We start from the raw sequence: 26482 nt of genomic DNA on the forward strand, positions 1-26482 counted from the left end.
ACATCTATTTTACCTTCTTCATTGTTATAGAGCACTACCCTTGTAATAACTTTTAGTTCTTTGGGGAACCCCTGCTATAATTACTATATCCACAGTTCACAGTATATTAGTGTAGTGGTCATTAGGAAGAATGCCTCTTACAATGCTGGCCAATGAAAAGTATGTCACCCTTACAGATATCCAAATAAAAAAAAATTTGGGGGTCATTTAAACTGACTTGAGAGTCACAAACTTCTCATTGCTCAAGGAACCCCTATCAACCTCTGGAGGAATCCTAGTTGGGAAACACTGCTATGGAGCAGGGGTCACCAACCCACCATCTGGCTGTCTAACAGCTGGGTCGCGAGAACACAGAGACCCGTTGTGGTGCGCGGCTTTGGCCGGATCCCACTTGGACCATTCTTCCGTTCAGATCACAGGCTCTGGGGGGTGGGTGGGTTGTGTCTCTGGACACTACCTGCCCACTCCCATGTCACAGGCTCAGACTTGTGATAGGAGAGTGGGTGGGTTCTGGCATCATGACATCACTATGGGGGGAAGTTTCTTCCCCTTTGAGTGACACACAGCTCCCCACCCATGTGGGTACGGAGTTTATAGGTTTAGTGGTCCGCAAGCTCCAAAGGAATACATTACATTTTGCATTATGATCACAGAACTGCACTCATTTGTGTCTTTATTATCAACCTGTAGTTCAGCTTTTTTTGGTGCCCCCTTCTGTTGCTAAGCCCCCTGCTACCCTACAAAAACATGTAAAACGTAAGTCTGTGACCAGGTTTTTACTCTCCTAAAGTCTATAGGGTTTCCCTGCCTGGAAATGACTTCTAAATTGCCCTATCAAGTTGTATACATTAGACGTTAAAGACAATGAGCAGGGAAATAGGGATCAAACTGCTAATATTTTATTTAATGGATGTAAACGTAGTCACTCTCCTAAAGAGGAAGTTAACTGAAAAATGCCCCCAAAAAATAGACTTACCTTCAATCCCGCAGCACAGTCGATTGATCCGGAGGTGTCTTCCATCAGGTCCCGCGTCATGCCGGTATCTGTCTCCGAGCCGGCATGCCAGGAGCTGCCATCTTCGACTCCTCTTCTGGGTTCTTCTTCTTACGTCACCCGACCCAGGCGCAAGATCGGGTGATGTAGGGAACTGCGAATGCGTGAGATCAGCAATTTTTTTACCATTTCACGAAAAGGTTCATGAAAATTCTGGTTGTTCGTATTTTTTTTAAGTGCTGCACTTCCCCTCTAAATCTCAATCGCCTAGCCGATCGGGATACCTACAACACGCATCCCGGGAGGCTATTGGGTACTCCTTCTGTGCATGACCGAGCATCTCAAAAGGGTTGTCTACCCTTTTATGTAAAGTGAAATTTCTGAGTTTAGGTACGCTTTAATAAGGAGCTAAATGTGTCCTGACTTCCTTTGACTAGCTAAAATATCTTGTCAATTAGAGAGCAGGTTGTAAGCTATTTGTCACTAGAGGGGAAATGTACATTTTTGAACACTTTTCTTGAAAAAGAGTGGGCAGGTTGGAAAGATTTAGTTTATAATTTGCTGCCCTGCAGGAGAGCACTCTTTATTAGCTTTACAACTCTGCATGAACCCATTCCTGACATGACACTGAATACTGAAGCATCACACTTGATTTATTTTAAATAGCCTTACCTTAAATATTCTCAAAGTGACATGGTCCCTGCAAAGGTCCCTGCCCTTCCCCTGTATAGCACTCCATAGCCACTACTATTATTCTAATTTTAAAATATTTAAAAAGCACTAACATTTAGGGATACTAATAAATAATAATATTAATAAACAGGATTTATATAGCACCAACATATTATACAGTGTTGTATACTTAATAGGGGTTGCAAATGACAGACACAGACAGTGACACAGGAGGAGGAGAGGACCTGCCCCAAAGAGCTTACAATCTAGGAGGTGGAGGAAGTAGCACAGAATAGGGAAGAGATATGGAGTGGTGGAAAGTAGTGAGGGTTTAGAAGACAGAAGAAGACAGATAGGCAGGTTTGAAAAAATGAGAGAGGAAGTCACTAGTAGGTCACTGGAGGAGCGAAGAGAGCGGCTGGGGGAGTTTTTTTTACCAAGTAAGAAATGTTAGTGGGACAAGAACTGTGGATGGATTTGAAGGCAAAGCACAGGAGCTTGAATTTGATTCTAAGGTGAAATGGAAGCCAATGAAGAGAACTACAAAGAGATGCAGCAGAAGAAGAGCGGTGGGAAGGATGGATGAGTCTAGCTGCAGCATTCATAATAGATTGTAGAGGGGAGAGTCGGGTTAGTGGAATACCAGAGACGAGGATGTTACAGTAGTCTAGACGACAGATGATAAGAGTGTGTACAAGGAGTTTGGTGGTCTCTGGGGACAGGTGGGGAGGGATTTCAGAGGTGTTGTGCAGGTGAAAGTGACAGGACCTGGAAACGTTATGAATATGAGGGGTAAATGAGAGGGCAGAATCGGGGGTGACTCCAAGACAACATGATGAAATGGCTGACATGCAGCATGAAACTTCATCCAGGACTGAGGGAGACAGGTCAGGGGTGGACAGATAAATTTGAGTGTCATCAGCATACAGATGGTACTGTAAACCAAAGGAGGATATGAGACTACCGAGAGAGGAGGTGTACAGAGAAAAGAGAACCGGTCCAAGGACTGACCCTTGGGGAACACCAACAGGGAGGAGATTGGGAGAGGAGGAGTTACCAGTGAAAGAAACTTGCAAAGAGCAGTCAGACAGGTAGAGAGTTGGTGCTCGGTGAGTCTTTTATAGGGGCTCAAGGAGTTTGGAAACATATAGGAAAAGATAGGACAGCAGCTAGAAGGTAGGGATGGACCTAGTGAGGGTTTCTTTAGAATAGGGAGAATAGAAGCATGTTTGAAAGTGGAGTAGAAAGTAAAAAAGGGAGAGGTTGAAAAGTTGGATTAGAGTGGGAGACAGGGTGGAGGAATGGGCACAGAGTAGATCAGAGGGAATTGGGTCAAGCGGACTGGTAGTAGATGGAAATGACGACAGAAGAGAGGAGACTTCATCCAGGATAACAGGGCTGAAGGAGGTTAGTGCAGTGGTAAAGACTAAATGGGAAGCCCAGAGCCTTCTGGGATACCCACTTCATGTACTCCTGGAGGCTTCAAGCTGCTGCTTCTGTGCATGCCCAAGATAGGGATTTTCCTGCATTGTAAAAAAAAAGTGATTATCTCACCCATACACAGTGGGCTCTGCATTTGTTTACATACAGTTAGGTCCATAAATATTTGGACAGAGACAACTTTTTCCTAATCTTGGTTCTGTACATTACCACAATTAATTTGAATGAAACAATTCAGATGCAGTTGAACTGCAGACTTTCAGCTTTAATTCAGTGGGCTGAACAAAAACATTGCATACAAATGTGAGGAACTAAAGCCTTTTTTAACACAATCACTTCATTTCAGGGGCTCAAATGTATTTGGACAATTGACTCAAAGGCTATTTCATAGGCTGGTGTGGGCAATTCCTTTGTTATTGGACAAATTACAAAGCTAAAAATAAAATGTTCATTTCTAATACTTGGTTGAAAACCCTTTTCTGGCAGTGACAGCCTGTAGTGTTGAACTCATGGACATCACCAGATGCTGGGTTTCCTCCTTTTTAATGCTCTGCCAGGCCTTTGCTGCAGTGGCTTTCAGTTGCTGTTTGTTTGTGGGTCTTTCTGTGTGAAGTTTAGTCTTCAACAAGTGAAATGCATGCTCAATTGGGTTCAGATCAGGTGACTGACTTGGCCATTCAAGAATATTCCACTTCTTTGCTTTAAAAACTCCTGGGTTGCTTTGGCTGTATGTTTTGAGTCATTGTCCATCTGTATTATGGAACTCCTCCCAATCAATGTGACTGCATTTAGCTGGAGTTGAGCAGACAGTATGTCTCTGAACACCGCAGAATTCATTGGGCTGCTTCTGTCCTGTGTCACATCATGGATAAACACTAGTGTCCCAGTGCCATGGCAGCCATGCACGCCCAAGCCATCACACTGCCTCCGCCATGTTTTACAGATGATGTGGTATGCCTTCGTTCATGAGCTGTTCTACGCCTTCTCCATACTTTTTTCTTGCCATCATTCTGGTAGAGGTTGATCTTGGTTTCATCTGTCCAAAAAACGTTTTTCCAGAACTGTGCTGGCTTTTTTAGATGTTTTTGAGCAAAGTCCAATCTAGCCATTCTATTCTTGGGGCTTATGAGTGGCTTGTACCGTGCAGTGCACCCTCTGTATTTACTTTCATGCAGTCTTCTCTTTATGGTAGACTTGGATATCGATATGCCTACTTCCTGGAGAGTGTTGTTTACTTGGTTGGCTGTTGTGAAGGGGTTTCTCTTCACCATGGAAATAATTCTGCGATCATCCACCACTGTTGTCTTCCATGAACGTCCAGGTCTTTTGGGGTTTCTGAGTTCACAAGTGCTTTGTTTCTTTCTCATGATGTACCAAACTGTAGATTTTGCCACTCCTAATATTGTAGCAATTTTTCAGATTGTTTTTCTGTTTTTGCAGCTTAAGGATGGCGTTTCACCTGCATGGAGAGCTCCTTTCACTGCATCTTCCACATACAAGCACCTCCCCCAAATCAACTCCAGGCCTTTTATCTGCTTAATTGATAATGACATAACAAAGGAATTGCCCAGACCAGCCCATGAAATAGAATTTGAGTCAATTATCCAATTACTTTTGAGCCCCTGAAATGAAGTGGTTGTGTAAAAAAAAGTCTTTAGTTCCTCACATTTTTATGCAATCTTTTTGTTCAACCCACTGAATTAAAGCTGAAAGTCTGCAGTTCAACTGCATCTGAGTTGTATTCATTTATTCATTATTATTTATTACATTTTTTCCAAAATTAGGAAAAACTTGTCTCTGTCCAAATATTTATGAACCTAACTGTATACAGGTGGAAACGTCACCAAATCTTGTGAGAGACGTAGGTAGAAGCCAGAAGACGAAGAAAGAAGATGGCAGTGTCTGACAATTCCTCCACACCAGGATGAAGAAAGAATCCAGGACGGTGCAGTACCGAATTGAATCCAGTTGTGGATTTAAGGGGTCAAGGGCTCTGCACATTTTTTATTTTATGAAAATTTTGCTTTACGTGTGGGCACTATGCATCCTTGATCTTTGTTATCATGAGTTGAAAGCAATTGTTGGGTACCAGGAGTTGGAGTCAGCAAAAATGTACTTGATTATCATATTTACGCACAGTCCCTGTTTTTAAAACTTATGAGAATATTTGTTAAAATACAAGAGTTGTGTTTTGGTAGATCAGTCATTGGCTTCTCAGACTTGCATAACTATTATAGTCTTATATATCACAGATGTTTTAAATAAATGAAAAACTTCTTGGTTGCACCATGAAAAACATTTTAAAAGATGTTACATTTGCATGTTTAATAAGTTTCAGGTCACATAAAGGGCAGCATAATCAAATCTGATATTTCAAATACAACACACTCGGGTTAATTAAACTTACTTTCATCTCCAGTTTCAAATTCAAACTTATGACTGTAGCCGCTGTATCCTGCAGCGGTTCTGACTCGAATGTGAAATATATACTTGGTGGATGGCTTCAGGCCTGTGATTATAACGCTGGGTGCCTTGGATCTGGTGGAGGAATAGCTGAGCTGTTCGTGCTCCTGGAGGAAAAAAAAAAAAAGAAAAGAAAACAGATCTAATTAAAACTAATAATAATCTTTTCATACTTCTTTTTTTATTTGTAATGCAGTCAGTCACCCGGCTTGAACCCTTGGTGAAAAACACAATGTGCTTTTGTAACTGAGGCTGATACTTTCTCTATTTGTTATTCTATTTGGATTTGAAAGCTGAGACTTTGATTTACTGCACAAAACGACAAGTGCTGTAGCGACAGTAAGCTTATCTCGGTGATATACTCACTTCTTGGCTTACAACAAAAGCTTGCCTCATAGTTTCAAATAAAATTAAATATAACATTGCCTTTGTCACTGGGGAACACACCGATGACAATGAGTAAGGTTTAAAAAGAACCGTATTTTCATAGTTACTATACCAAAAAGTGAATTGAAAACAGACTTAGCACTCTTTATCTTCTTCTCTTTGACTAAAGTTTAAAAAGAAAAAAGCAACAGGGTGAACATTGGGACATCTGTTGAGTGCAGGATGGTAAATTTGAAGAAAAGTAACAGATAAAAAGGGGTTAAAGGGTATGTCAACTATAACAATGAACTTCTCCAACTTTATGACTTTTGAGTTAAATATACCATTAAAAGAGTTTTGCCAAATCTGATCTATAACTGTGAAAAAATACATATTGATCCTTCCAGGAACAGATGAAAAGTTCCTGTGCTCTCTGCCTGTGGTGCACTTTCAACAGCCCCATTGTTCTCAGCTATATCCAAGGGATACAGAATCTAATGTTGAAAGAAGAAAAAAGGGCTTTTTGGGGTGACAGTCTAGATTCTCCATAGATATAGTATATTATATGATCATTCTAGGACAGGAAGCAAGTTACTTCAAAGAATGCTAAGTGAAAATGATGGAAAAAATATATATTAATACTACCACCACTTCTATGGACTGGTGAGCTGTACTATACCATATACTCAAATATAAACAGATTTATACCCTGAAAATGCAAATAGAAAAAGAATCTTGGTTTATACTTGGGTCTCAAAACTAGATAGTGGTTTGCCCTTATGAGTTGGTTATGGTCTAGCTTGTTAGCACTGCAGGTCGTGCCGGCGCCGCTGCTCCTAATCGCAGGCATGGGCGCCGGGTTCTATCTCTCAGGTAACACTACCTATGTTCCATATCAGTGTTTCCTCCATGCTGAGACTTGCTCTGTTTGTGAGCTGGCGTGGGTGTGTCTCTGAGGTAACACACACACGCCCTCTGTTTTCCACAGCCTATGGCTGATGTCCTGCAGGGATTTAAAGGCACCTCCTATTACAGGAAGTTGCCTGAGCAATCTCTGGCTTACCATCATTACCCTGTGTTTAGTGATTTATCTGACTGCTTTCCTGTGTACCGGACCTTGCTACGTTTTTGGACCTTGCTTGTTTGCTGCCTGACCCTGACCTCGGACTGCGTTTTTGGACAGACTGCTTGTCTGCACCCTGCTCTTGACTCCTGTGGTCAGCTGCCACTGGCCTGGGGATTGCTCTGGAGTGGCACCTGGTAGCTACCCCGCAGCCCAAGCCTATCCTCACCATCAGAGGCTCTAGTGAAGACCGGGTGGCTGCTTAGTTACGCCCCTCTAGAGTTTACCTGGCCAGCGGCACAGTGGGTCCACACCTTCGTTCATAACATAGCTCTTTTATAAGAATCTTTTGTGCATTATTGTTGGCTACCAGCAGATATCAATGTTTTATGTTTTTATATTTATGTTGTTTTATGTTTTCCCTGAATGAATGAAAAGTATGTAACAAACTTATTTCTCCCAAACCAAGAGTTTGCTAGATACTTATGAGTGTTGATTTGCTGGCCGTTTCTAATGCACAAAGAGCGAGTGATTCATTGTAACCAAGTCTAAACTAAGGTAGTAAATACTTGAGATTGTATAAAAGGAAAAAAAGTTATATATACTAAGTCTTTGTGATTGTAATTCTTCTACTTTTATATGTTTAAAAAAATTACTTAACATAGATGTATTTCATGACCCCAATTTTTTTGGCATTTCCATCGATTACTGTTTTTAATGTTAGTAGTGACAGCCGCCATTTTGATGCCTAGGTTTATACTTGAGTCAAACACTTTTCTGTTCTTCAAGTAAAATTAGGTAATTTAGTTTATATTTGGATCGATTTATATTCAAGCATATTTGGAATTTCATTTTTGTACTTGGGTTGAGATATGCTTTAGACCCATTAATGTCCCTACACTGGTCAATTTTGTTGGAACCTTTGCAGCTTTGTATCGTCTTTTAACAACATCAACCTATCACTTTCATTTTTTCCCAGGTTCAATCAATGAGCTAAACGAAACCAATTGGAAAGCAATCAAGATTTCCATTGATATTGACATACCAGTGGAAAAGACATTTTCAGTTGATTTTCATACATTCGTTACCATGCACTGTAATAAAAAAGAATGCTTTGTGCACCTATTTTGGTGTGTTTTAATGTATTAGGTAGTTGATTTAAATGAACAGGTGGTCATAAAGCAACAAGTAGGGGAAAAGTTTTAAAGACATAATCAAAAAAAAGGATTTTCATATTTTATACCTTTTTGTTATGATTTTACTCCTAAAAATCTTAGTATATGCAATTGTGTAACACAAAATAATACTTAAAAATAATAACATACACTTCCAGGTTTTGAGCCTTGATAACTATTCAAAAATTCTCCTTATGTAGAAAATAGCAGCACTTACATGTATATTTAAGTGACATTATAAATGTCAAATATATGCAGTTCAAGAACAGTAGGGAGTATTATTGAGCTTTTAGCTTAATACTGGATAAAATATCTTAAATTATAACAAGATTTTGTTTTGCCTGATGATACTGAGACAAACAACAACAGTTTCTGGGTTGAAGTTTTTGTTATGTAAATCTACAACATTTAATCAAAAATAACTATTAGCGACTAATTCCCTTAGTAGAGCCTTGCTTTGGATAATACAAGGGCACTCGGCTGGCACTTGTAAGCACAGCTTAGCTTAGTAACCTTTTGGAGGATGTGAAAAGGACAGAGGTTGGCACTGGTCTGTTAGCGGGGGAAGGAAAATAATATCTACATGTTTTATAAACCTGTCCAATAGAAAACCAGAAAAACTGTCCAATAAAGAACCAGTATTGGATCTAGAAAACTGGCTTTCAACCACTTTTGGAGAAACCCACAAGGATAATTTTGTTCCCTATATGGTGTGATCAATATTAGACCCAGTCTTTAAGGTCATAAGGCAGCATAATAAATAGCGTATGTAAACCCAAAACAAAAAATGTAATATATTGAAGTGTACCACAACTTAGATATAATGCATTCGTTTTCATTTCTCCAACTTGCTGCAGTGACCGAGACTGAATAGGAGCGCAAAGCCTCCTGGGATACCTACATCACGCATCCTGGGAGGCTCTGGCTGTTCCTTCTATGTTTGCCTAATCTCGGGCATACGCAGGAGAGGCATTTTATTCCACTAAGGGGAAAGAGATGCCGAGTGCACAGTGAAATTGACTCTCTTATTTTGCCTCTTTACAGTGGGCTACATCACCTGATCTCGCACCTGCGCAGTGCAAGTTCGGGTGACGTAGCAAGAAGAAGACGGAAGAGAAGACTGAAGATGGCAGCGACAAAGAGGAATTCTAGGACGACACAGGACCGGGTCACGGCAAGGTCCAGCACCATCGAGGGATCTGCAGGATTAACGGTAAGTTTTTTTTAAGTTTAATTCCACATTAAGCTATGCACACAGGTCAAAAGATTCTAGCTCAACAAAAATGATTGTGCTTCGTGAATCATGAGTGAAAATCTGTTATATCGCTTGATTGTTCACCTCTCACTATAAATGGTCAGAAAATAATATTTCCAGTGACAATCATCTAACATCCATTGGACTAGAAATAATGTAATCGATAAAACAGCAGCAATCACATAGGAAAAAGTTCAGATAACAAAAATTTTGGCAAAATCAACAAGTATTTTGTTGTACTTAGGGAACAGAAAAAAAACTGTTTTAACAGAACAGAAACAGCCCTGCCCGTACCAAAAAGAGAAAATTATTGTTAGGATTTACATTCTTTTAGTATATATAACATAAGGTAACTCAAATAAATGCCACCCAGGCCATTAAGCCAACTCAATAATAATAATCAATAATTGTTGTGGGCAAAGACTGCTCAGAATTTTAAGGCAAAAGACAAATTGTCCTTGGACACCCCCTAATCACATTTCTATGATTTCAGACCATCAATACTGCATGGGCAAACTTGTAAAACATGTTTTATGCATATGAAAAAAAATGTAAATCCGAATTAAACAGATGCTATTAAAAAGAAATACTAATAACTTTGTTGCTGTAAAAAGAAACAAATATCCAAAAACATAAATAAGTAAAAAGTGCCCACAGTAGCGGAATCTTATAAAAATAATAGCAATAATAGCAAATATAGCAAAGTGTTGCTTCAGTTATCATTATTACGGCTTCTATGGTCCTTTTCAGACAGACACAAATTTCCTTATCCCTATATACAATTGCAGGAAATGAAGAAGTTCAGATAGACATTTTTAGTATTGACAGCTACCGTGCAACATTAGAAAACAGGAAGCCTACATATGTATGTATGTATGAACAAAAATATCTGCCTCAATTACCATATGTAATGTACCTGTAATTACATATCAAACATAGAAAAAATACTTTTTTTAAAGAGCAAGTTTTTTTTCACCTTTTTTTTATTTTTACACATTTAACTAATACATTTTGAGAACTACACATTCACTTTAAAAAAGATCTACATGTGCATTAAGGCTGTGATGCCTATTGCCAAAAGAAGCAAGACACTGGAATAAAGGGATAAGGCCTGATAAGTAAATCAAACTGAATCTAATCCAGCCAGCCAAATGGTTATTTGCTATATTGGAAGGGCCAGAAAAACAAAATGTGCACAATTATGTAGGGTCTATGAATTTTCATTAAAAAATGAAAAAAGGAGGAACGGGGATGATTTACAAAATGGGTAGACATGTTCACTTTGCATTAAATCTTCACCTATCTTAGTGAATGCCATTAAGCTAAGTGAAATTTCACTATGCAAAGAATAAATATTAATGTGCAAGGAAAATAGGCTTTAGTAAACCAACCCATGTCTGTATTTTTACAACATACAGCTGGTTTGCTACTCAGCTAAGTTGGTAACATCACTTTGATATAAAGTAACTTTCTTGGCATTGGAATGTTCCTTTAAATAATAAAGGTCATTTTCTAAATTAAAAAAAAAATAAGAGCAGCAAACTTCCTATAGGAAAACAAATGTGACACTGCAACATCAAGGCAGGAATAGCCCTATTTTTCCATGTAAGGTAAGACTAAATATATATACAACCGGCTCGTTCTCAACAGGAAACAAAATTTGCTGGAGCTAGAAATTTCAAGATGGAGTGTGGAACGCCTCGCAGAGCATAAATTGTAAAGGTAATAAAAAGAGAAACTGCTCCCTAAGGACAGAATTCACAGTCCCTGAAAGCGTTAGTAAATTTTCACATGGTTAAAACAGCACTGTATCCTTGCTCTACTGCCTAATAATCTTCCTTTGCTTGAAGTAGTATATTCCCTCCTCTACTGGACTGCATATTATTCAATGATGGTGTCTGATAAGGAGCACTGCAATGATCCAGCAAGACTGAAGGTTTACCCATACATTGCAATATGTATGCAATACTGTATATTTTTAAAGGAGCAATATAGGTATCCATGTAGCATTTATTATGCCCAGAAAATGTTGCTGCAAACAGTACCATGTAACCAGAGGCTACCCAGAAATATTAGGAAAACAGCAAGGGCCTGCAACAGGTTATATAAATTTGAGATTATAGTGTGTGGTTGGTTTAAACATGTATCAATATGTTGCAATATTCTAAAAAAACTCCATGCCAGGGTTGTTGGATCACACAGCTTCACTGATACAAGTCTATCCTCTCCAACCTTGGAGAGCTTTAAGAAATCAGGCCCCTTGCGTGTTCTATCTCATCTCAGCAATTGTTGTATGTGTAATTGCTCCAAGCCACTGAGATCTCAGTCCAGTGGCTAACCCAGTTTACTGAAGCATACAAACATAGTGATACCTTAATATTTTGCTCCATTTACCGTTGCAAGCGCTTTTGCAGCACTAGGGTCCAAGGTCTGACTCTTGGCCAAGACACTATTGGTTTGGGGGTTATAATTTGTACCCGTGTTTGCATGGGTTTCCTTTGGGGACTCAAGTTTCCTGCTACATCCTAAAAACCTGAAGGTTGGTTAAATAGCTCCTTTCTAAAAAGTGGCCCTAGCCTGTGGTAATGACATTAAACTACAGTAGGGACTCCAGATTGTGAGCTCCTCTGAAGTATAGTTACTGACACAATAATGGACTTTGTCAGGCAACAAATTGGTGCTATATATATATATACACACACAAGATAAAAAAAATCCTTCTCATAGGCTAAACAAATATATTTCTGATATAAAAATGTTGACTTCTTAAAGGCAACAGCTAAGCTCTCATTTATATTAGTAACTACTCCCCAAATGTCTGATATATATTTACCGAGGGATGACACATAACTAACAAAGTGTAGGTGATGACTTCAATATCTCTATGTTAGGAAAATGGGAAAGACAATGGCCCTCAGCAAGGCACTACCTTGGATTTTGCGAGGCAGGCTAAAGAGGAACCTTTTTTGTTTAAATTATTTATGAACTAATTAGTTATTTATTAAACTGAACTAAATTACATAGACCATTTGTGTATATATCAAAAAGTGAGTTACTAAAACGAAAAGAAATGCTATCTTCTGTCTTTCTTCTTCTCTCTATCTTTTTATTTTCCCCTGGAAGTCAGGAGGTGTTTTAGGAAAAGATTGAAGAATGGAATTTATAAAATGGGACTAACATTTTCAATTATGTCTTGTTGATTCTGGCACAGAATAAGGAAGGTAGTAAGGTTTTTGGTGTCAATGATTGATTTAGGGATAGATTGGCATTTGAGGCAGAGCTGGAAATGTGAAGGGCTTATTTATAGTGTTAGAGTACGTGTTGGGGTTCGGTTTTTAGTTCTGTGTTCTGGAAAGACAACGCTCAACGAAGGTCAAGCTACCTGGCACACTTGGAAGGATTTATCTTATGTTTCATGTTTCCTTTAGTTTTGTTTTATAGAATCAAAGACAGGGTTACTTTAAAAAACAAATGCATAAAGATTCATAATGAACGTTCTGTACATTAGTGTGAAAAGGTCCTTACTGAATACCTAGCTTGTAATAATTCTTTTTTTTCCAGACAGCTCTGATTGATCGACTTCCAACAAATGATCAAACACAGTCTATTAAACATTCTCTTTTCATTGTGTACTGCAAAGCAAGGAGGGATTACCTACATTTTCTCTCTTCTCAAGAATATTTCTATCCTCTGTTAATAAACTCTACTAAAAAAAAGAAAAAACTTAACTAAGAACAACCTAAGAGCAGCTCTAAAGAATGATTAGACCTTAATTATTCCAGCCTGTCTGCTATTATAACTTTATTATATATCTCTGCCCAAAGCCTAAACAATCAGGCATTTTCCTTTGGTTATTGCAATTTAATACACAATTAGCATAATAACTAGCTAAATGTAAAAGTCATGGCCTGAGGGATGTCTAATTACCATGCACAAGCACGGAGAGCGACTTGTGGCATCAATGGTGTTGAATAAGTTTATTTTAATCTTAGAAAATTCTTTAGATACCATCCAGTCATATATTAGACTGCATCACAATGTGGATTTGCTGGTTATTTTTCTTGTACATAAAATGTATGCTGGTCCCAAATGGGGCTAAGACCTATTTGTGTGAAAATGGCATTAAGAGGTGATCTGACTCAAATGACAATTTTACATTGCAGCAACATTAACAGGAAATGACAAAAAATGCCAAAGGTTTATCCAGCTGCATTTGGGGTTCAAGAAAAAGCTGGTCCACAGGCACTTAAAAAATACAGAACTGCCCCCCCCCCTGCTTATAAACAATCTTGATTTCAACACCCAGTAATGCTCACATTAATCTGTGGTCTCACAATTTTCCATTCCCACCACCTTTAGTTTGCAAAAGCTGCAATGCACTGTGGAATCCAACCAGTTTTATTGATGACCCAATCTTGACATATGGGACAAGGTCACATTCCATAACTGAGGACTGGATGGCTGGGATGCCACGGAGGGACGCCTATTATAACAACCATTACTGGATGTAATCATTCTTATTTAGAGAACAAGCTATTAATATTATGTATTTATAAAATGCCAACATGCTATGCATTGCTGTACATTAAATAGGGACAGTGACACAGGAAGAGGACCCTGCCCAGAAGAGCTTACAATCTAAAAGGTGGGGGATGTAGCCTACAATATGAGGGAGGATAAAGAATGGTACGTGAGTAGTAAGGATTTAAGATAGAGAAGAAAACAGGTAAACACTTTTGAAAACATTAGTTTGAGGGGTATTTTAAATGTGTAGAATGTAGGAGCATACAGAATAGAACGAGGAGGAGGGTTCCAGAGAATTGGGGCAGCCCTTGAAAAGTCTTGGAGCTGTGCGTGTGATGAGGTTATGAATGAGGAAGTCATTAGTAGGTCACTGGAGGAGCGGCTAGGGGAGGATTTTTCTATCAGGGCAGAAAGGTAAGAGGGACGGGAACTGTGGAGGGATTTGCGTACGTGTCAGGGTTATGGGGGTTGTTAATGTGGCCGTAGTTCAGAGTTAAATCCTGTACTGTATTAACTGAGTTTGGAGTTCCAACAAAAAAACTTTTAAGGAACATGTGCTAGCTGTGTCTATACATGACTATGTATTTTCTGCTAATTTATTGGATTTACCTTAAACTATACCTTTTACAATTTTGTTATTTACAATTGAGTCTAACTTTTTAAGTAGAATGTTTGTAATTAAGAAGGAATACTTTCTGTGTTAGCAACTAATCATACAAGATGGGCCTGCTATATTAAAGCTCTCCAAGACTGGAGAAGACAGACTATCGTGGGTAAACCTGAGGATAAACCTGAAATGGATTTTTTAAAAATAGTTTGCTATTAATTAGCTTTATTTATTGCCTGGACCAGCTCCAATGCAGAATTTTTGTATTACCCGAGTTCTTCACCCATGATAGTCTTTCTATTCCAGTCTTGGAGAGTTTTAATAATGCAAACCCAATGTGTATGGCCTATTAAATTAGATCCACACCCAACCATTTTCAATTGCCAAAGAACAGTGTATTAGTTGCTCTTGTCCTTTCTATGCATTGCTCTTCTGTCCACAATAATATATCACTAGCAGGGTGTTGTAGTATCAAATGGCGTCAAAACATGGAACCATAAGGCATGGGGGGGGGGGGCAATCCTAGACACATTGGGGTTGATTTACTAAAGGAATTTAGGCTGTTTACTTAGCAAAGTGAATTATCCTTTTGCATAGGATACTGCAGTTAGCTTAGTGAATGAGGTGAAGCTCCAATTATTTCAATCATCAAATCTTGTTCAAGCAAAAACCTTGCTTCTTTAGATTTCCTTGCATGTGATTTCGTATTATTTGTCAAGTAATTTTTTTCCACTCACTTTGCAAGTGAGCTGCCTATATTCCTCGGGTAAATCAACCCCATTGAATGATGAGGACTCTGATAAAAGCTGCAGTGCTTGAATGGAAGAGGACATGGGCCACCAAAAAGGTAAAATATAATACCATTGACAGGTTAGTTACCATTTAAGTTGACATGGTAATTTATTCAGACTTGTAGAATTACCAATACTTTATTGCAACTATGTCAAACAAGAATTCAGTTTGCAGAGTCTTACATTTAAATTAAGCAAAAAGCTGCCAAATGGTTTTATTCTCTTAACCATGGTACTCTTTAGAATTCAAATGTGCATTTGCTTAATGGTTAATTTAATTGCTTTGCATTTCATTTTACTATTGCCATATGTTATCTGGATCATCTCTTCTTATCAAGAACAGATCTTATTGCACTGTTTAATGCATGTAAATGTTTTTTGGTGGGTTGTTTGCGTGCTGTTTTGCTTTTTTTCTTAACCTTTAGAATGTGTTTTATTGACCCATCAGTTGTGATTAGTTGATGAAAGAAACTGTGAACAAGAATGCATGGCATCTAAGACGAGCTTTGTGTTTTCATTATCACCTCTTTAATCTTCCATCTTATGCTTCACATATACATTCCAAACCCTTAACTGCTCTACAGGGCCACAATAATCTCCTCTACACAAACTTTTATAACAATTACTTTTTGTGTTTGAGCAGGATTAGCTTGGCAGTTTGAATTGATGGAAATGTTTCACTAGGAAACAGCGCAAACTGTTGAATCGACCAGACTTATTGGACATATGCAGGCTTTTGTAAATGATAATGGAGTAACATTACATTTATATCTTGAGTTGTGCTCTATTGCTGGAGATAGAGACACAATTGAGTTGGTGTAGAAATGACAAAACAGGAAATTACGGGTGAAGATTATTACTAGTAATTCTAGTAAATCTAGTAATTTGGTACTAAGCTCCCTCTGTGATATGTTAGGTTCTTTTATTTAATATTGGGGGTACATATGAGTGTGGTGTGCAAAAATGGGGTGAAATTCATACTGACAAAATATAAATTAACAAATGTAATACTATCCTATACCTCAATTCCAGCTAAACTTTGGTGGGGAAGAGTGACCGTCTCCGTATTTGATTCTGTATGTGAAGGAAAGTTTGCACACCTCCTGTCTTTTTTTAAAGAATCAGAAGTGAAAATAAAAGGGTTTAGTATATCTACAGGGATTTAATTGCTATGTCTTTCTCTGTACCCATGAGGTTGGTCTTCTCTCATTTCTTGTTTATTGTGGATGATGGGTGCCAGGCAGAGAAACAAGGAGAATCTTCTTGACAGGTCACAGAAAAATTTAAATCCTACCTAAGCCTACTCTACCTAAGCAATAAAGAAGTTTTAGCTTGGCTTTAAAAGACTCTCTTCTCTATTTCTGCAGAGTAGAAATATGTAATGATTTTACTTTATAGCTTCAAACTTCATAGATTTGCTTTTCTTTTTCTATACTGAATAAACTTTTCCTGTGCAATAAGTAACTTTGCAAATATCATGTGTAAAGCCTAGCTTCTGACTTATGCCTGTTTTTGTTTTAGGAAGTAATGCACATCGGCTGTGCCAAGTGACGTCAGTAAAAACAGCATGCAGGGATGGGTGATAGCAGGTCTGTGGCTTCTTTTAGACACCCAGAAAAGAGGTCTGTGGGGATTATAGAATGAAAAGGAGAACGTCTTGCACTTTTACCATAAGACCTCCACAATTAATGCAATTTGATATATATTCCTCCACTACAGGAATTTCTATTTAATTGTCAATATTTTTATTTTTGGATAGGTTAACATCACAACATCATCATGCATCATAGCATCAGAGCATATTCTTTGACATGCTTGGCAATGTGTGATGAGGTGTTTTTACTGCAAGCATTGAATTGCTTGTTTTTGACAAAAACATTTCTGAAACTATTCTGAACCAATATTTTTACTTTGCATACCAACACAACATGTTGATGGCTTTCTGTTTATTCCATGAGCTGGAATTGCATCCAACACAGCCGCAAATTTGCCTAGCACATCCATAGGAGAAGCATTAGCGCAAGTACAAATTGGAACCAAAAAAAAGTCAAATTAATATCAAAACAGCTTAACTGATAACTGCAAAGGATGGTCACTAAATTAAGGCTAAGGAAGCCGCCATCCTTACCGCCAAATCAATGGCATTTTTTCTAACACACGTCTATTTTGTCAATTAGCTGTACCAACTGGGGCCATTTTGCGTTTTCAGTTTAGGTCCACTTTAATTTTAGGCTGGTGGCCTTATTCTCTCAGGAAAAATATAAGAGAAGTTAATAGAAAAAAAATTGAGAGGTATGAGAAGGAATTCTGTGCTTCAGAACAAATGTGGTTTTATTTCTTTTCCTGTATTAGATTCTGGTATTCTTGCTTGGCACAATATAACAATACCCAGACATTTACAATGGGCACAAATAACATTTTCTTTAGGGCTTGCCTAAGATGGATGCCACCCTGACAATATTAAAAGGCAATAAAAAGAAGTAAAACACTGGCAACAAAGGGTTAGACAGAGTAAACTGCAAGAAATTCCTCATGTTGTTTGGAGAATAAAACCATATTCAGCTCCTGGTAAATATAACTTACCGTCAATGGCAGCAATTATCAAGCACAATCAGTGAAAACTACAGAGGTTGGAAGCAGCTGTCACCACGTTATACAAAGCACAACAAAATCTGGAGTGCTTGTTCAGCACTGGATAAAAATATTCCTTAAATGCAAAGAACAGAGCTGAGAATATTCAAAATGATTCAATGCAAAATGAGCATGTTGCCTGTGCAGTGGGTAAACAGATGCAGACTGTTTTCTGAAATACAATATATGGGTTCATTATCTGTATTGTCATGGAGATGAGAAAAGTTTGCACAAGGTCGTCCCAAAACACAACCTGAAGCCTTGTCATTGCATTTCTGCAGCAGCCTAAATGCTTTTATGATCAGCAGGTGCATTCCTACTAAAGACACTAAAGCTATTAACGGCACAGTGTGCAGTTTACTATAATAGGTTGTTAACTCAGCCTTTCTGACAAGAGCTCCGGGTAAGGACACTAGGAAACCATTAATAATAAATTATGCAGATTTTGTAGATGGATAGAAGAAAAAAAAAGACAACAAAATGCTTTCTTTAGCAGATTTCAGCTTGTGTCAATTTGCATTTAAACATATTTCTTTAAAGCATAAGCTTTTTTTGGCACAGTTATCCGTTTTATATCGTGCCTTGAGTACTGCAATATTCAAAAAATATATTTTTTGTGATAATAGCCAAACCAATACATCACACAAGGTGTAACACTTGGGAAAAGATACAGGGGGGAATTTGTACTGTGTTCATATGGAATGATCAGCCTCAGACCTGTTCTATAAGCACCAAAGTTCTTCCACTTGTGTGCAATACAGCTGTGGCTTTCAGTCAAGCAGAGCTCCAGCAATTAATTTGATTTTAGTTGACTACGGTTTGATCAGTGAGAGATGATTTCAGTTTGCTATGGTTTATTGCTCTTTGCAGCGCCTTGCTGAATAAGCCTATTAGACAAAAACTGTGCGCACAAGACAGTAAACCAAAGGAAACAATCAGATGTCATCATTCTTCGTTAGAAGCAGTGAGAATGATTGCTGGAATGTTGCTAGGACTAGCTAAACTCAAAGAAAATAGCTAAATGCTGATGAAGCTGATAAGTCAAATTCAGGTATTTACTGTACCCTGCTCAAATGTAAAAAAAAAATAATAATAATAATGATATATCACAGTGTATCTAAACCCCCAATCATTTTACCCTTCCCAGGGCCAGTGAGAAGGGACAATCTTTCCAGAAGCAGATTGTAAGCAGGCATGGGTTCAATCTATATCACGTATGCTGTAAAACTTACCTGCCTGCAATCTTTTGTTGAATGTATACTAAGAAGAATATGCACATCTCGGTGTACGATTCTGGCATACTCTGGATTCAGGGAATGATTAAATGTATACACACATGCACCAGGGAGTCACATAATTCCAGCCCAATCAAGGTGGCTGAAAACCCAAAGCTGTAAGAAGAAGACTGGGCGAAGATGCTGGTGCCAGAGATTTAGTAAGGAGAGGTGAACATACTTCCCCTTTAGGGGGTCTTGGTCAGAAGTAAAACCTGAAAGGGGTATTAACTTATCTTCATTCTGTTAAAAAAGGTTATACAGTACATATTCTATTTTATTTATTACAAAGTTGCTTATTTTGGGTTTTCATACTTCTTATTTATCTTTCATGCGTGGCTTGATTTTTGAAGGAAATTAACAAATTCACAACAATATACTCCAGAAATGCAATGTCCACAAACTCCCACATCAGCATTTCAGGGTCTTTGGCTGTTTGGTTTGGCTTAGACCACATTAATAAACTTCTGTGCAAGCATGGGATATCATTCATCTTGAAATATACAGAAAATTCAGTGTACTATTACAGTTTATTTTGGTGACAGGCAAGTACCTTTCCTTTATCGCAGAAGAAACATAGATGGGTACTTATTTAATAAAGCTCTCAAAGACTGGAAAGGATAGACTATCCTGGGTGAAGATGCATGATGCAGCAAACCTGGCATGGATCTGGCCCAGGACTGAAAGCATTTGCCAACAGCCAATAGGAAAATATTTTTAACAAATTTATCTCTGGTTTGCTAGATCACCCTGGTTCTCCCATGAGTCTGTCCTCTCCAGACTTGAATATATTTAATAAATCTCTTATAAAGTTCTCCATTTCCACTTTAGGTATTGTCTGGTAGTGTGAAGGAAAAATTAAACCAAATATAAAACTATTAGCAGTTTTTAGTGTTCCTCATTGAACATGAGTTGGGTTCCCTCTAATCTGCCTATCTATGGACATTCTTCCTACATATTGAGCTTTGCTTCTGCCTTAATAAATTATGCTATTCATGGTCCCATAAACACTAAACAGGAATAAAGATGCAAAGCCTGCAGGTGTTTATAGCTTCTCACTGGGGCAATTATATCTTTGCTGTGACTTGAGTACAGTGACAACCTGCTGTCCAATTACCACCAGAATGGGACCACTTGATGCTTTCCAAAGATGTGTGTGAAATAAAGGTGCAATAAAGGTTTATTTGCAGCTAGTTAAAAATTCTGCTGACTTGTAGAATTGAATTGGATACTTAGTAGAAATAATAAAGTTTCAGAGTTTAGCATTGTAAAATGTTTAAGGAGACCATCAGTGCTTGGGCATTCCTGTTTTGAAATTTTAGTGATTTTTGTGCAAAACCAGGTAAATTTTTTTTTTGGTAGGAAAATTTAAAAATCACTATTAGGCTATACATTGCTATTTACTTTTAAAGTAATGCAACACAACATGAAGTGAGAAGAAGTCTGTTATCGTAAAGAAAATTCCCTTCTTACACAGCTGTCAAGGGAACAGGTGTCTTCAATAGAAGATTCCCTTTCACCTCTGTTGTAGGTTTAAAATTTTGAGTAGGGAACCATCTCCCCCCAAGCCTCATATTGAATACACAGGTACTTTCCCTCTCCTATAAACACGCACAAATTCCAAATTGCGAACAATCTCTGTAAATGATAACAATGACTTCTATCTATTAGAGTTGCTGATTACCACTTTGCAATTAGTTGATTATTGCAAGCAATTTTCTTACCTTGCATAACTTGCAAATTGAGTTATAAATACCCACCATCTTGTTTACTGACGTCATTCCAGATGCAAACATACAGGAAGAAAAAAACTGAATACTTTCACAAAAATCCAATCCTGATATGACCTACACTGACTGAAATGCAGTAAAAAATCGAAAGCAGTTTTATTTTGCTTAAGTTGTGAACTATAAATTACATACAAATCCCATGCTTTGTTTACAATACTGCATTAACTGCAAGGAAATCAAGAGGATTCTTTCTATATTCTATATTCTATTTGCCTTGGGAGAGCTAAGCAGCGGACTTTTTACAGCTGGAGGTGTGCTGCAGGCGCTCAGATGGCCCTGCAATATAACTGCTGGTTCCAGAACTCTATTTTGCCACGTTATGTAGCACTATACTGCATCTTATTATGCATTGCTAGATCTAAAGCAGTTAATCTCCATCCTTAACATGATTGCGGGCCTTCTAAAGCTAAAAGGCCAGAAAAGCTGTTACCCCCTACCCTCGGCTTTTTATTTTTTTAATACGACAAAAGAACGCGTTTGATTCTACCTCAAAGAATTATTCTGGCTCATTACTCAAGTCTTAATATCTGCATCCTTTATCTCTCTGCTACAAGCAATGTACTGTAATACACACAGCTTTTTTTAGCAAAGATATTCTGGGACCCTGGAATTACTGCTCGGAGCCTATATGATGAAGAGCAGGAAAAATATGTTGCCTTTGCGAACGGATAGACGTGCTCATCCCTGAAGGGTCATGTGCTAGTTTAAATCTTTGCCTGTAATGAATGGCACAAAAACTCATTTTAAATAGAAAATTGTCAAACTACCCTGAAGCTGGCAGTAGAAGCCTTAAATTTTCTTCTTCCTCTGAGTTAAAACAGTATTCAGAACAAAAGCTAGGTTACGGGGGCAAAATATTAAGTCAGCTACACGGGAATGTAATGTCAAAGACTTATGAGCCCATTTGTAATATATCCAGGTCTTAGCTGGAAAACACTGCCCGATAATACATCATTTTGCAATGTTTTTAAGAATCTCCTGTAGGCTTTTTTGCTGTACCAGTTTCCTGGTGTCTTGACCTCAGAAGGTGGATATGAGCTTCTCATGTCAGCTGTAAAAGAGGTTTAGAAAGGTGGAGAAGAGAATCATTCTCACACAATAATAACTAAACAAAAAGTAAATCTGCAAACTTTATTAAGTTTCTTTTCCATATTGTTTTATACAAATGTGATGTTCATTTCTCAGTCAATTTACTTGTCACTGAATATGTTTGCAACTTTATTTAATTTCCATTACATATAATGTTCTCACACATAATGAACAAAAAAAATAACGCTGAAAAAACTAGGATCATTTTCAGCAATGCAAGAGAAAATGGTGTATTAAAATATGCAGTGATTTCACGGGCAGAATTACTGCAACAATGAATTTGTTTTGGATTACATTTAAAAAGTAGAGGAGAAAAGTATAGTACACCACCATTATTGTCAGTTCAGGTCTACTTTGTTATTACCAGCCATAGAAACGGAGTTTCATAAATGTATTTATGTACATTTAAATGGACCCCAGAGTGAGTGTATTTCTATATGATGGATTTTATTATAACATAAAAAGATGTAGGTTTTATACAATTTAGGCGTCTATGTCCCTAAACTACTTTTTCCATGAATGAGGGGTCTATTTTAGATTTATATGTTCTATTAACATAGTGGGACAAATAATGTTGAGGATGATGATTTGAGTTATCTATGATTCTATGTTTCATACTTCAGTATATGCTTCCTTGAGTAATTTGTGCCTCTCATGTCAGTTTAACAGATTTTAAGATTGGTTTTGGCTATCTGTAAGGGTGGCAGCCTTCCCAATGGCCAGCAATGTAAGGCTTTCTTCCCATGAACCACCACATTAATGTACTGTGAGCTGTGGATATAGTATTTATAGCAGGGGTTGACTAAATACCCGAAAGTTATTTCAAGGGTCCCTCCATGTAAAAAAGGTCGAGAAACAGTGATCTAGGAGGTAGTTGCAGACCCATGAAGATGCTTAAACAAAGATGGCGCCATCCTTTGAAAGACATTATCGAGTGTGGGGGAGTGATGGTGGTGGTTGGGGGGGGGGGGTTGACTGTAATTTCAAAGACGTAATAAATATCTGGCAGTGTTACACCTACAAATTTCTCTTTCAAATAGCAAGAAAAATGTATTTCATGCTATGTTCATTCTGATGCCCCAATTGAGACTAATTTACTATTTTATTTATTTAAAGCGCTCCAAATCTTTATTTAAATAAAGTTTTTTTCTTTTATTTGTGTATTTCATTTTGCTAAAAAACATTTTTAAACACTGGTGATGTCATCACTGTGATAAGCAGGGGCACTGTAAGAAAAACCTTGCAAAGTATATAACTACAATGCAAAAGAAATTACAGTTCTTTATGGGCATGATAGAAGAAGGGTTTGTATACTTATCTATTTATCAAGTAAAGAGCAAATGGCTTACTGGGGATAATAAGGGGACTGAACAACATAGAGACATCAAAGACGCAGCATATGTGGTTACAATGGAAGTCAATGGGTTGCGTGCACTGCTTATAAACAGGAAGATCAATTACTCCAACCAGGTAAATTTAGTTCCTAATTGCCACTTTAAGAAAATTATGATATGCCAATCAAAGCATTGATCAACACAATACAAAATATAACCGACCGTTAAAAACATTTGGAACTAAAAAAGTGGCAATCAGGTTTTAAAAAGTGAAGAAGAAGGAAAAAGATCTTCAGTTTTTTTTTTTTTTATAAATGTGCTCCTTGGTCTTTGATGCAGCTATATTTTACAGCTGAATTCCAGACAATTTAATACAACTGAAATACATAAACATGAACTGTTTGCCCTGCCAATAGATTTGTAATTCTGTTTTGCCAGTCACGGGATCTGTGTATTTCTGCCAGAAGCAGAAAACTAATCAGGTCACCACTCTGCTCTCTGTTCCTACAAATGTGTTTAAACTGATTTACAACACCAAGCAAAGTAGTATGAACCCCAACTGGCTTGAGTTCAGGATTCTCCTTCTTCTGAGTCTCTGCTGCTGTGTCAACATAGACAAATTTCTAAACTCTCACTAGTTGCCAGATGTCGGATGAGGGCTACTTTTACTTTCCTATAGGGGTGGAAGCTGTAAACCAAATACAAAAACATGACCTCAGGAGGAAAAAACTTAATAATAATAAAAGCATCTGAAGGATGCACAGTTTAGTCACAGACCTAGCAGACTTGCAGGTTGGAAGGGCAGTAAAGCATAATTGCTAGGCTGCATTTCTTAACAAGAAACTCAAGAAATGAATTCAGGAAGCCAATGTGATTACCACATACAGTGAAAACTTGAACCCTGTTTATTTATTCAAACATAATCCTAACTAAATGATATTTAGCTTACTAAAGCAACATAAATATGTTTTTAATACAATTATGTTTATTGTTTGTTGCATCTCAGTAATGCAGCTCTTTGCAGAAAATTTCTGTCTTTGAGCATGCACCACCAGCATGGGTGCATGGTATGTCTGTTAATGGGCAATAGAACAATGCCTGTGTATTAGGTTTCAGAAAGGCCGCTTTGAACTACTTTAGCACCCTGTGAAAAGGTGACATAATACGAGGGGTCTTCAAAAAGTTTTTGCACTTTTATATTTTAATGGCAATAGTGAGAGCAAGAGAAGTTGTCCAAGAATGTCATGTGACTAATCTGTCTGGAAAGATGGCTGGCCTTCAACTTCAAATTAATTTGCACAAAATAATCTCTGCCTATATGCTCAGAATGTAAATAAAGTTCTCTCTGGTAGCAACGTCTATGAATAGATCTACTGTGGTGGATGAATCACCCAGCCTATAGTCCATATTTATCGTCATCTGAGATCCACCTTTTTGGACTGCTTAAAGAAGCCTTAAGGAGAAGAAGATTTCCATGTGATGATGTGAAAGCAGCAGTGAATCAGTGGTTGCACTCCTTTTGCTGATGGCATTAAAAAGTTTGTAAGACGCAGATAAAAATGCATCGCAAAGGAAAGTGACTATATAGAAAACTGATGTAATTTGTTTTTGACATTTTTAATAAATAAAGTTAAAAAAACTTAGGAAACTTTTTGATGAATGCTCGTGGGTTTACGACCGTTGGGGACACAGATAGAGGAGTTGTCACGCTATAATATGAAGTGCCTCAAGGAGGACTGGGATTACATATGATTACATATGAAAGGAACCCATGCTATAATTACTATATCCACAGCTCACAGTACATTAGTGTGGTCATCATTGGGAAGAATGTATCTTATTATAGACATAAGAATGTCACCTTACAGATGGCCAAAAAGATCATTGGTGTCAGTTAAACTAACCTGGGTGGCACAATTGCTCTTTGCTTATGGATCCCCTAGCAAATTCTGGAGGAACCCTAGGATTCCATGAACCCTGGATGAGAAACACTAGATTAGACAGTTGGAAATATAGTGGTTGCTACTAGCTTTTTGAACAATACTAACCACTATACTATTATTTTGGCTGGCCAGGTGAATGATAAGAAAAGCCATTTTCAGCTAAGTAACAAAATGATTATTTTTTTAAAAGGGGTGAATATATAATGTCAGACCAATCACTTATTTCTATAGTATTTGCATTTAATTGTTACATTTCTTTAATGTGACATGACTTAATCCTTGAAATTTTACATCTGCAGTAAAAAAACAGTTTGACCTTCGCACCCATTAGGAGTTCAAATGGCCCAAGTAGCCTAGAAAATACACTATTTGCATAAACACAATGTTAACTCATGTAAATGTCATCTTACATGGCCTAACACAGCTGGGTCAATTGAAGTTTCCATGCGGAACAGAATAAGTAGTCCTTAGTGAAATGTATTCTTGGAAAAAAAATAATGGAAACAATGGAGAACAAGTTTTCTCCTATTTTTATAATGAAAACCCAACCTCAGTACTAAGCAGTGACAATTATTCCACAGAGAAGCACAATTTGCTACCAGAGCATTGTTAACAAAGAAGATTATTAAAGTAAATCTATGCTCAAAAAAAAATTCACACCACATTACTGTCACTATCACAATGACTATGCTGAAAAATAACATCATAATAAATTAAACGGCTGGTGCTAGGTCATGTGACCAAAGCCCTGCGCACATGTTCTACAAATATAACATATTACCAAACATGGCAGACAAATCATGGTGCATTTATGTATATTGTAAATGTCAGTGATAGATTTTCCGCTGGTAAAATTTGTTACAGTTAACATTTACATGTATATAAGTTTGCCCCTTCAATGGGCAGACGCATTGGTCAAGTAGGGCACTGGGACAATTGTGAATCCTCTTTTTGCCTTACTAACCTTTTTAGCAATTTTACTCACATTTGTTTTTAAACTTTAAACAGAGGAGGCACACTTTTAAACATTATTAACCAAATGTCTCATAACATCATGATTCTTAGTGCCAT

The 26482-nt window shown here is 37.6% G+C and overlaps 1 protein-coding gene across 1 annotated transcript in view; it reads right to left on the minus strand.

Moving 5' to 3' along the window:
* Positions 1-26482, minus strand: part of EPHA6 (EPH receptor A6) — a 453819-nt gene that overhangs the window by 108333 nt on the left and 319004 nt on the right. The window contains exon 7 of the mRNA XM_072431761.1: positions 5514-5676. Within this exon, the coding sequence (XP_072287862.1) occupies positions 5514-5676 (163 nt within the window). The remainder of the gene's footprint in view (positions 1-5513; positions 5677-26482) is intronic.

This window comes from Pyxicephalus adspersus, chromosome 1 (assembly GCF_032062135.1).
Source record: "Pyxicephalus adspersus chromosome 1, UCB_Pads_2.0, whole genome shotgun sequence".
Taxonomy (NCBI): domain Eukaryota; kingdom Metazoa; phylum Chordata; class Amphibia; order Anura; family Pyxicephalidae; genus Pyxicephalus; species Pyxicephalus adspersus.